Source organism: Callospermophilus lateralis, chromosome 2 (genome assembly GCF_048772815.1).
Source record: "Callospermophilus lateralis isolate mCalLat2 chromosome 2, mCalLat2.hap1, whole genome shotgun sequence".
NCBI classification, from domain to species: Eukaryota; Metazoa; Chordata; class Mammalia; order Rodentia; family Sciuridae; genus Callospermophilus; species Callospermophilus lateralis.
The window spans coordinates 193,374,227-193,385,617 of NC_135306.1; the positions used below are offsets into that span (position 1 = coordinate 193,374,227).

An 11,391-nucleotide genomic window follows, 5' to 3' on the forward strand; every position below is an offset into this window, starting at 1 on the left:
AGGCTGAGCCTTGGTACTGGTCCTTGGGTTTGGAATGATGCTGAGTCCAAACTGATGGGGTTTAATAGGTACAGGGAAAGTTATCTGGATGTGTTAGTGGTATTTTATCTTTCACCCATCTTTAAAACTTTCATATTAATTGTGTATAAAATATTTCCTTATGGATGTACCAAAAATATAACCAGCCATTTTAGAATTTTTCTATTTTTTTAAAAATTATCTTTCATGACACTGTGGTAAATATTCTTGGGTAGAGATATTCGTCTATACTTCTGGCTTTCTTGTAGACTTGCTTCCTATGGTAAATTTACTGTATTATAGATCCTAAAGACTTTTTGGTGTACAGTCTTCGATTGAGTCATGTATCTTATGAAAGTTTTAACAGAAGGCAACTCTGCCATAAATTATTTGCTTATTAAGAAATCATGTTGTAACTAAGCTCAAAGTGTCTCTAAACAAGATAGTAATTAATTAAAAATGGAAAAATATAATGTCATAGTCCTTTCTCATCATTTCCCAGAGTTAATGTTAGCAGGAATAACACAGATTGATGCCACGTGCCTCCTGATACAATGTACTCGTGAGGCACACAGCATCATTACTGTGGTATTCCTACCAAAGCACAGAACCTGAGTGCAGTCATGAAAAAAGCATTAAGGAAACCTGAATTTAAAAAGATTCCGAAAAAATTAACTGCCTTTCACTCTTCAAATGTGTGAAGACAAAGAAAGATAAAAGAATTGTTGCAGATTAACACTGATGCCAATTAAATGCATTAGTGGGAAATGAAGGGCATTAGCGGGAAAAACTATAGATGAGATAAAATAATTGCACATACATTAGTTTGCTGATTTTGAAAATAATTTCTTGCTTATATTAGAGAATGTCCTTGGCTTTTGGAATTGTTCATCCCTTAGCTAGAATTATAAAAGGGCATTTTGTTGGCAACTTTAAAAAATTTTAGAAAAATGTTTTTATTTTTTTATTTGTTATTTTTATTGCATATATTTAAGATGAATACATGCTGATTACATGCTGTTAGAGATATATAGTAAAATGTATCATGTATAACAAAGTCTATTAACATACCCATCACCTTACAAAGTTAGCTTTTTCTTGTGGTAAGTGTAACTAAAGTCTACTCTAAGCAAAATTTTAATATATACATAACATTGTTAGATACAGTTCCCATGCTATACTTTCGATTGGTACAGTGATTTATCTTATAGAACTAAAAATTTGTATTCTCCGACCTACTTCTTTTTTCCGCTTTATGAGAAAAATTCTATCCATCTCTTTGTATATCTTTTAATTTTTAAGAATGAATCATAATGAAAATCTGGAAAAAAGTAATATTTGGGAAATTTAGATTAAGGGAAAACAGTTTTTTTTCTAGTTTTCATTTTTTTTCCTGTAAGGCAAATCATTTTACAGTAAAATATTAAAATGTTTTGCAAACTAGAGAGAATCTTATTGTGTGATTTGCATTTCCTTGATACTTTTGTGAAGATGGATATTCTCATGTTTGATTGGTTTTGAATCTTATCAAGATTTCAGCAGTGTTTATAAACTTTACATTTTTATTAAGCAAAATTGATTAGATTTTTGTATTGATTTATTCCCTTATTTTTGCATTTATCTTATGCCATCAGTTAAATTCATATTTTATTTAAAATTACTTAAAAGTTTTAATTTAATTAGTGGAAAAGTAACATACTCAGAAGGTTTAAAAATAAACAAAATGAAAAGGTACACAAGAAAAAGTTGCTTTCTATTCATTCCCCCTTTCTTCCTTCCCTTTTCCTACTTTTCTTTACTCAGTTTCCTATATTTTTTCAGAGTTTTTTAAAGAGCAAATGCACATGTAATATGTAGTTTCTCATTTATCTTCACCTTTTATAATAACACACTATGAATGGATGTGAAACTTGCTTTATTGTTTTGTGCATATTGGAGATTTTTGTATTTTAACACAAAGAAAACTTCCCCATTTCTTTCTTATAATTTCCTGATACTCATTGAGTGGGTGTATCATTATTTACCTAAGAGGTCGCCTACTAATGAATATTTGGATTATTTTCAAATAGTCTTATAAGCAAATAAACTTGATTTAAACACGTGCAGCTAATCTGTGAGATACATTTCCAGAAATGAAACTGCATTAATGTGTATATTTCAAAGCTGGATGTTTAGCCTTTTCTCAATTAAAAACATATCACAAAGGTATAGTAACCAAAACATGGTATTGGAATAAAGACCAACATATAGACTTATGGAACAGAATTGAGGTCCCACAAACAAATCTGTGCATGTTTGGTGAACTTACTTTAACCAGGTGCTAAGAGTACAGAATGGAAAAGAATAATAAATGCTGTTGAGAAAACTGTACATCCATCAGCAAAAGAAGAAAAATTTAAACTTATTCTATCCTGTATGCAAAATCACTGTCTATTTAAAAATCAGTAAGGACTGGTCAGCTGTCATTTGTGGTTTAGAGCATAGGCTCTGGAATCAGACTCCCGACTTCTAAATTATATCTTTGTCACTTGCTGTATGTGACCTTCAATAGTTTATTATAAATTTATACTTCAGTTCCTTCATCTACATAATGGGGCAGCACTAGTAATCATTTCATGGATTCCTTTGATGAGTACATAAAATTTCATGCAACATGTTTAGCAGAGTAATTGGTCTCTATTAAGTATTCCAGTGTGTGTGTGTGTGTGTGTGTGTGTGTGTGTGGTGAGATGAGAGGTGAAATGAAACAGCTCTTTTCCTCTTTTCCTTTAAGCTGGTAGAAATGTCTGCATGGGCCATCTGTTCTGATTCTTTATCCCATTTATCCAGTCTTTATTAACTTAAAAAAATTCTTCTCATTTGTTTTCGTTGGTGTGAGTTTTCCAACTTTTTTTTTTCTTTCAGAGGTGTGTTACTGAGAAGTTGGGAAAGGATGTGACTGTGACAGAAGACAATGCTGTTTATTTTGAAACTAACAAATCAGGGGCTTTTGAAGGTTATATACAGAAGGATTTAATAGATTTCATTGAATAGTGCCGATGCGGCTTTAAAGACAGAATTTGAGTTCCATAGTGTTTCTGGTGGGGTATGAATAGGAGCAAAATGCCATGTCTATACTTCATATTTCTGTACATCTATATTTCCTTCTTCATTTCACCAAAGATATACAACTTTGGAGAAGCAGCATGGCTATGCAGAGCAGATTAGAATAGTCAAAAGATGTAATAATCTTTTTTTTTTTTTTTTGCTTGGGAAATGATGGCTAGGAGTTCTAGCCTTCTAGACTCTAGACTCTAGACTTCTAGAAGCCCCTGCACAAGAAAACCCATGAGCTGAGAATCTGTGGCAAAATGCTTATAATTTTACAGTGAGCAATTGGAAGACCCTTAGGATAGGAATTAGATGACAGCTGGTTGATCCAGCTACCAACATATATGTCAGTGTTCCTTTTAGCCTAGAAGGTCATTGCTTGTCTGGAATTCTTTTGTTCAGACTGTCCAAAGTAACTGTGTGAAGTGGTCCTGATCCACTTGGTTACAGTCTTACTGGAACTCACTGACATTACTGTCCAATAAGGTATAAGGGCAGAAGACCAAGAGCCCCTTGAGGATGTCTATGGCAGGGACCTGTGGGTGATTCGATGTTGGATTCTCCTCCGCCATTTACTTGAGAACAGGAGGGGGCCAATCATGAGGGCAAGCAGAAGTCTCATCTTTATAATTGGGTTAATTAGAGAGACAGGTTCCTTTACCTCTGAATGAAGCAACTGGGAACTTTTTGCTTTTCCCAGAAACTCCCCAGATGGAGGATGCTAGAAAACTTCAGGGAATTCAGTTCTCTGATCTCAGCTTTCCTTTCCATACACTTTAAATGTTTTAGGCTTCTTAGCCCAACCAACATTTCCAGGGGTTTTAGGGTAGACCGACCCTGTTCTATTTCCTTATAATTCTCCTAGTGAAAACGTCATTAAGTGCTGGAGTTGGCACATGGAGGTGGGGATGGGGGAGGTCAGCGCTTATCAGTGCCTTTTATAAATGAAGCAGATTCTGAGTCCATCCTTGGGCCCCTTCAAGAATGAGCAGACCCTCAGGTGAGGTATTTTATGCACATTTTTGGCACTTTCTGTTGGTGTTAATCTTGCTTCACATACTTCCCTTCATGGGCAGACTTTCTTAGACTTACTGTCGCCTGATGGACAGAACTTTGGTATCATATTGTTGAAACCTGTCTGATTAAATGACAGGACAAGAAAGTTACCTTGGCTTAGAATGGATTTTACAGTCGTTCTCCTCAGAGCTACTGGTAACATGGTCAGCACAGAATAATTTGCAAAGCTAATTTTCTAAGTCAAATTCTGAATAACAAAATTTTCAGGAATATTCTTTTCAGAAACTCAAGGGACCTGCCTAAGACATCTTTACATCACCTTCTCTGGGAGAAATAAAAGTATTAGCTCCAGTTGAGCCTGAATGGAGATTAGCCCATGCAGAAGCCCAAAATTTGCTGAGGAACAATCTTGAACCAAGATTTCCAAATTTTAGACCAGTAAACACTAACATACTCTATTTCTTTGATAACTTTTTATTTGGACATTGTAAGTAAAATAAAATCCTGTTTTCTTAGGGTTAGTTGGTGCAAGTGAATCAATTTTCTGACTACAAAAGATCTGGAAAATCAGATTAAGAATCAAGGTAACAAACCATATTCAAGGTAAGAGTATTTCACCAATCCTCCTGGGACATGCTGAGAATTATTTTTTTAAAAAATATCTTATTTTTGAGATTACATACCCTTCCTCTGTGAACTTTCATGTATGTACTGTTTATAGGACACCCTCAGAGTTATTTTGGCTTTGAAATAGCTGGAGTAGCAGATGGAACAATGAGACATCACAATAAAACATGCATTAACATCTACTCTGTGTTCCCAGATCTGTGCCGAGTGCTTTGAAGGATATAAGAGATACTTCAACAGCCTTCAAGAGCTTACATTTTCATTGGAAAGACCTGATTGATACATGTAAATCTATAGACAATAGATAACACTTGGTGACAAGGTGTTAGAGGTAAGCACCCTAGTTCTGAAGGAAAATCTTGCAAAGATGTTTTTTCCTTGGCATCCCAGTTTGGTTGACTCCAGAAACGTACTCTCTTCTTCAGGATTTCTAAGCTCTGCACAGGCTGCCTGGATAGAAATTATACCTGGGGCAAGTGAGCAATGGAAGCCAGCTTTATTATTATTTTCTTACTATTATTATTATTATCATCATCATCATCTTATGCTTCCTCCTGGCTTTATCTTTTTATATACATGGTTCTCTTGTCTCGTCATGGTATCCCTCCCTTCTGGGCACAGTTTTGCATGAGCACCAGGAAGAGGAGTCGATAAATGAGACGGGAAATGAAACAAGTGTTGAACAGGAGCCGTGAAAACTGATTTTCTTCCCAGCTATCTACCAATCAGCTGCTGAATTCCAGGCCCCAGATTCCTCTTCTGTAATTTAGGAGTCCATGAGCTTCTTTCCAAAATTAATGGTCTATGTTTTCTCAGTAGATGAAACTAGAAGAGAGAGGGCCCTCTGTTTCTCCATGACATGATATCTAGAGAAAAAGAGGGGAAAGGGAATGCTGGAAAAAGCCAGAGGGACGGTTTTATCTTTCAGAACCTCATAGAACACGGTACCTATGATAGGAGAAGTCAAATGGGAAACCACAAGGTAGGGACCAGATTCATTTGAAAGTTCTGGAAAATTTTCATGGAAGTTGTTTAACGAGGTCAGCAGATCTTAAGCTTCTATGTTCATCCCTATTTTAAGTTTTCTTAACTGCCATCCTTAGAAAAACATGGAAACCTTATGAATTAATTTGCTGTCTCATAAAATCACATTGTTTTTTCCCCCTGAATTTCTTGCTTTGGTCTGTCAATTAAAAAGTCCGAATTAAAAGTTATTTTAGACTCCACAGACAAAAAAATCATGACTGGTCTGATGATCCCTTTATGAAACAATCTCTCAAATGTTCTAAATTTCTATCTACAGAATCAGCAATTGTTAGTTTCCTTCCATTTCAAATCCATTTAATTTTTAACTTTTTAAGACAATTTGATAATTACCTTGTACATCAATCTTGCTCTGTTAGCCTTTCACAGTCTCTCAGAGCACAAGTCTCATTGCTACCCCAGATCAGAGGCAATTTTAGAAACAGAGATGATTTGTTTTGAAGCTAAAGTTCACAGAAAATATTCACTCAGAATCATTTTTCCCATGAGAATGAAACCTGTTCTTCTCATGTAAGGTTCCTGCCTTTCTGCATGAACATCTTGTGTGTGAAACACCAGCACTTCAGCTGGGTGCATGGAGGAGCATGCAGTGGGGTATAGGGAAAGGAGACAATAATGAGAGGGCCATACTATCCCTTTTTACAGATTAGGAAATGGAGGCTGAGTAGGTTTGATTGCTTGTTCAAGGTCAGATAGCTCTTTGGAATCAAGGTCTGTATTTAAACTTCTGCAGAGTATCTTAAAGTAGTTATGTAAAAAGAGCATCATATCAGTCTTGCCTTATAACATGGTGTGGAATGAATTTTGTACATTGAATCCCAGAATTTCTCAATCCCAATTATTTCTGCAACCTAGGAGACTAGCTGGACTCCCTAACAGGCATAAGAAAGAAACCAAAAGTATGGGGATGTGACAAAGTCTCCAAGCATCAGCTACTCTCTTTGGAGGTGGGTATAGAGAGGGGGAAGGATGTGAGGTGGTAACATGTCAGAGGTGTTTCAATTGTTAATTAATTAAGTACTTAAGTTGTGGACAAATACAAATAACAAAATTGACCATTTAATCATTTATAAGTGTAAAGTTCATTGTTATTAAAGTACATTCATGGGCCAGGTGTGTAGCTCAGTGGTAGAGTCTTACCTAGTGTGCTTGTGGCCCTGAGTTTCATTACTAGCACTGAAGCAAAACAAAACAAAAAGAAATAAAAACCATACAGTATTGTATACATAACATTGTTTGCACTGCATCTATATATATATATATATATATATATATATAAAATATTGTATGTATATATAGTATTATATGTTGTATATATATATATAGTATTGTACATATATAATTTCATACACATGCACACACTGTGTGCAATCATCGCCACCATCCATCCGCAAGCCCTGAGCTGCCCCAAAGTGAAAGTTAAATTTTCGACATCAACTCCCCATTCTGCCCTCCCCAGCTCCTGGAAAGCCAGGTTCCATTGCTCTACTTTCTGTCTCCATGCACTTGATTACTCTGGATACGTTGCACAAAGGAACTCATAAAGTCACTTAGCATGTTCAGTCCCATGTTTTAGCACAGTCAACTCTTCTAAGGGCTGGTAAGATGCCCGAATCAGAATCCTGGGACGCTATCAATTTGCACCAGCAATGGGGGTTGTCACACCTGCCTCCTGCAGCAAGAGCACCTTAGTGCTCACATGGGGTCTGAACAGGGTCACAAGGCAGAATAAATTCATAATCAATTATACTCAGTTTATAATTTGGTTTGAACATTTATGAGCTCTGGAGCCTGGTTGGTTTCACGGGCTGGAGAGTAATTACTGCTGAGAAATTCCATCACTTGTGGTAAAATATTGGTACCATGTTCTGGTATAAGATAAGACTGATCTGAAACTGCTAGTATACCACCAGTATAAGTCATTCTTTTAAAAAATATTTTATACCTTTATTTATTTATTTTTATGCAGTGCTGAGTGCCTCATACTGCTAGGCAAGGGCTCTACCTCTGAGCCACATCCCCAGCCCTATGAGTCAGCCTCCATAGCAGGAGACCTAGTGCAAGCATCTAAATTTTGAAAAATATAGATCTTAGTTTGAATATGAGCTACAAGACCTTGGGCAAGTGACTATACCTCTCTGATTCTGTTTCTTTATCTATAAAATGTCCTCTGATTTTTGTTTAAGGATGAAATCAGCTAAAGCCTGTTCTTGGATCAGAGGAAACACTTCAATGTAGCTTCACTACATTGTCAAATTGTATTCTGAGAATAATGTCAAACTGCAGATAATTGCTATTTATCCGTTTGGTCTTCTGGAGTCTATGCCCGGGGGAAACTCAGGGCAGAAAGGGAACTCAAAAGGGAGCAGAAAGACACAGATGTCCAGGTCTGAGAAGGATGTTTCTAATGACTGAGGACAGTTTTGCTGATTCCAAGCGGTCAGCTCCTGCGCTTTAAAACATGGCAGATACAAGCAACATGACTGAAATCCGTTTCCTGGGATTTTCCCAGAACCAGAACGTGCAGAAGGTCATTTCTGCCTTGTTCCTTCTCATGTACACGACCATCGTGCTGGGCAATGGTCTCATCGTGGTGACCATCGTGGCCAGCAAAGGGCTCACTTCGCCCATGTATTTCTTCCTCAGCTATTTGTCCTTGGTGGAGATCTTCTACTGTTCTGTCACAGCCCCCAAGCTCATCTTCGACACCTTGACCAGGAGGAAAGTCATTTCCCTCAAGGGCTGCATCACGCAGATCTTTTTCCTCCATTTCTTCGGCGGCACTGAGATCTTTCTTCTGACGGTGATGGCCTACGACCGCTACGTGGCCATCTGCAAGCCCTTGCACTACAGGGCCATCATGCACCCGCGAGCCTGTGGCCTCCTGGTGGCGGTGGCGTGGGGTGGGGGCTTGCTGCATTCTCTCGGGCAAACCTTCCTCATTTTCCAGCTGCCCTTCTGCGGCCCCAACGTCATTGACCACTATTTCTGCGATGTCCACCCGGTGCTGAAGCTGGCTTGCTCGGACACGGTCCTCATCAGCCTGCTCATCATCCTCAACGGGGGCTCCATCTCGGTGCTGAGCTTCGCGGTGCTGCTGGCTTCCTACGCCGTTATCCTGCGCTCGCTGAGCAGCCGCACCGCCGAAGGGCGGCGCAAGGCCCTCTCCACCTGCGCCTCCCACCTGGCGGTGGTGGCCCTCTTCTTTCTACCCTGCTCCTTTGTCTACATGCGGCCCTGCGTCACCCTCCCTGCGGACAAGATTGTGGCCGTGTTTTACACGGTGCTCACGCCCCTTCTAAACCCGGTCATTTACTCCTTCAGGAATGCAGAGGTGAAAGGTGCCCTGTGCAGGCTCATGAGGAGGAGAGCAATCGGGGAGGGAAGCAGATGACTGAGGCCACACGGGGGCTCCTAAGGTCCCACTCTGCCCCTACCTCGCCGGATGGGGTGGCCTTGGGGTTAGTCGCCTTCTTTATTGGTTTCAGTGCCCTCCTCTGTATGGGATTGAGTAAGATGGAAGTGATCTCCAAGATGGAATGGGGGAGTCTTCTTCTAGTGCCTCGGGGTCCTTGAGGCAGCTCTGCTGGTCTGGAGAGAATAAACTCTTCCAGAAAACCAGGTCATTCTGGGAGTGGTGAAGGGGGAGGTGGGAGAGAAGGAGGGCTCTCTTAGCCCGCAGGGTCTTATGTCTTCTAGATTTGCAGAGCCTGAGCCTGTGGTGTTGAAGTGACAGTAGTGAGGGGTCCCTCCTGTGTCTGGAAACTGCTGGCCTGACACCCTGAGGATGTGCTGAGAGGGTTCCGGTGCAGGCCAAGGTGACTTAGAGGAGTCCTCAGGAGACGTGGATAAGTTAGGAGATTCACATGAGCTGGAGCCAGAGTTCTTTAGGGTTTCTAAAGAATCAAAGGGAATACAAGAGATTTTTACGTGATTTGAAAGCACTAGACAAGGGTGCCCATTTTCTAGGTACATGTTTCATTTCTGATGTATCATTAAATTTTGATCTCTAAAATTCACTTTTGTTTACTTTTGTCTGCCCTTCTTCTCATTCTGGCCACCTCTTGACTTCTAAGGCTTCATATGCTTTTTAACAAAACACCCGGGTGCCTCACTTCCTATACTACCATATTGCCTAGTTGGGCTCCATCATTGAGTGCTCCACTTCACCCAGTCTTCATTTGAGAGCTGCTTATATGGGTTATTTAACTGTTGTTGGTCCCTTATTACAGTCCTACGGCATTTAAACCATCTTTCAAAATAGTCTTATTTCCGACAGCCATCAGACCATAATAGTTGTATGTATGCCCCAACAACAACCCAAATCCTGCTCTTCATTTTCAGCGGATATATTTTTTTCCGACATTTCCAGACTAATTGCCTTCTGATTTTAACAGTGTCCTCCTCAAAAATCTTTAATGACTACCATTGCCTTCTGAATCAATTGTACATCATCTTATTTCATTGAACTAATATTTACTGAGAAAATAAGCTGAGTTCATTGCATATGTTAGTACAATAATGCTGGGAAATGCTAATTATTGATTTAGTTGTTTTGTAAAGGCAGGCTCTAAAACTCATAGATAAGATTACACATGGTCAGAATTAATACTTCTAACTCTTAACTTTATACCATGGCTGAAATAGAATACAATGCAGAAATCCTTTTGTTAGCTACAAACTCAAGAGTCCATTCAAGTGTTTGCCTTGGAAGATACATGGTGTCAGAACCAGACAAATCAGACATAGACATGATAAAATAACAAAAACATGTTAAACAAATAAATGAACAAATAAATAAAATAATAGATGTCTCAGGCTCAAAATAACTTTGTGAATAAATGGTCATAAGTAATTGTATTAAATTCAACTGGTTCTTAAGCGACTCACATCCTTGTCAAATGCCTTTCCCAACATTGTAAAGATAAAATAAGATTTGAGAGAAAGAGAATGATACCAAAAGGGAGAGAGAGGTTGACATTAGAAAGCTGGGCTTCAGGTCAATCAATAAACTTGAAAAATGGAAGGAGGTTCTAATGTGAGTATATTAATAAAAATTGGAGGGTGGTGAATGGTTCTTATAATGTCACTGTCAAGAACAAGTTCACAGAGAGTAAGGACAAAGGAAGTGAAATCCCAAAGGGTGGTGTCTCAGCTCTGTTTACACCACAATTATTTTGTTATTCTGGTTGCAAAAAACAAGTAGAGTGACATTTGCTAATAACATGAAAGTAAAGAGAGCTTCTGCTCTATATTAGAAAGACTTAGACTGGCTCTGATTCCTGAATCTCCTGGAAAAGTGTTCATAGAAGACTCAGAATAGCAGAAATACAGAGACTTGCTGAGGTTGGCAGTAAGGGTTTACATAGAGGAGCCAAAACAAAGCAGCTTCTGAATGTTAGAGAACAACAAGAAAGAACAATGCCAGAGAAAAGAGCAAGGAAATGTCATCTCCTAGGATGTTCTGCCTGGGAATACTGAGCATCTTTTCTTTCCCAGAAATTCCCAACAAAAATATATGTGTTTTGTAGCATTTTTATTTCTCATACTCTCCTCTAAAATTCTGAAAATGGTTTGTACAGATGGTTACATTTA

The 11,391-nt window shown here is 38.6% G+C and overlaps 1 protein-coding gene across 1 annotated transcript; it reads left to right on the forward strand.

Moving 5' to 3' along the window:
- Positions 1–8,257: 8,257 nt before the first annotated feature.
- Positions 8,258–9,190, forward strand: LOC143390079 (olfactory receptor 4X1-like). Its single transcript, XM_076842687.1, has one exon. The coding sequence runs from the start codon at positions 8,258–8,260 to the stop codon at positions 9,188–9,190; it is 933 nt and encodes a 310-aa protein (XP_076698802.1).
- Positions 9,191–11,391: the final 2,201 nt, after the last annotated feature.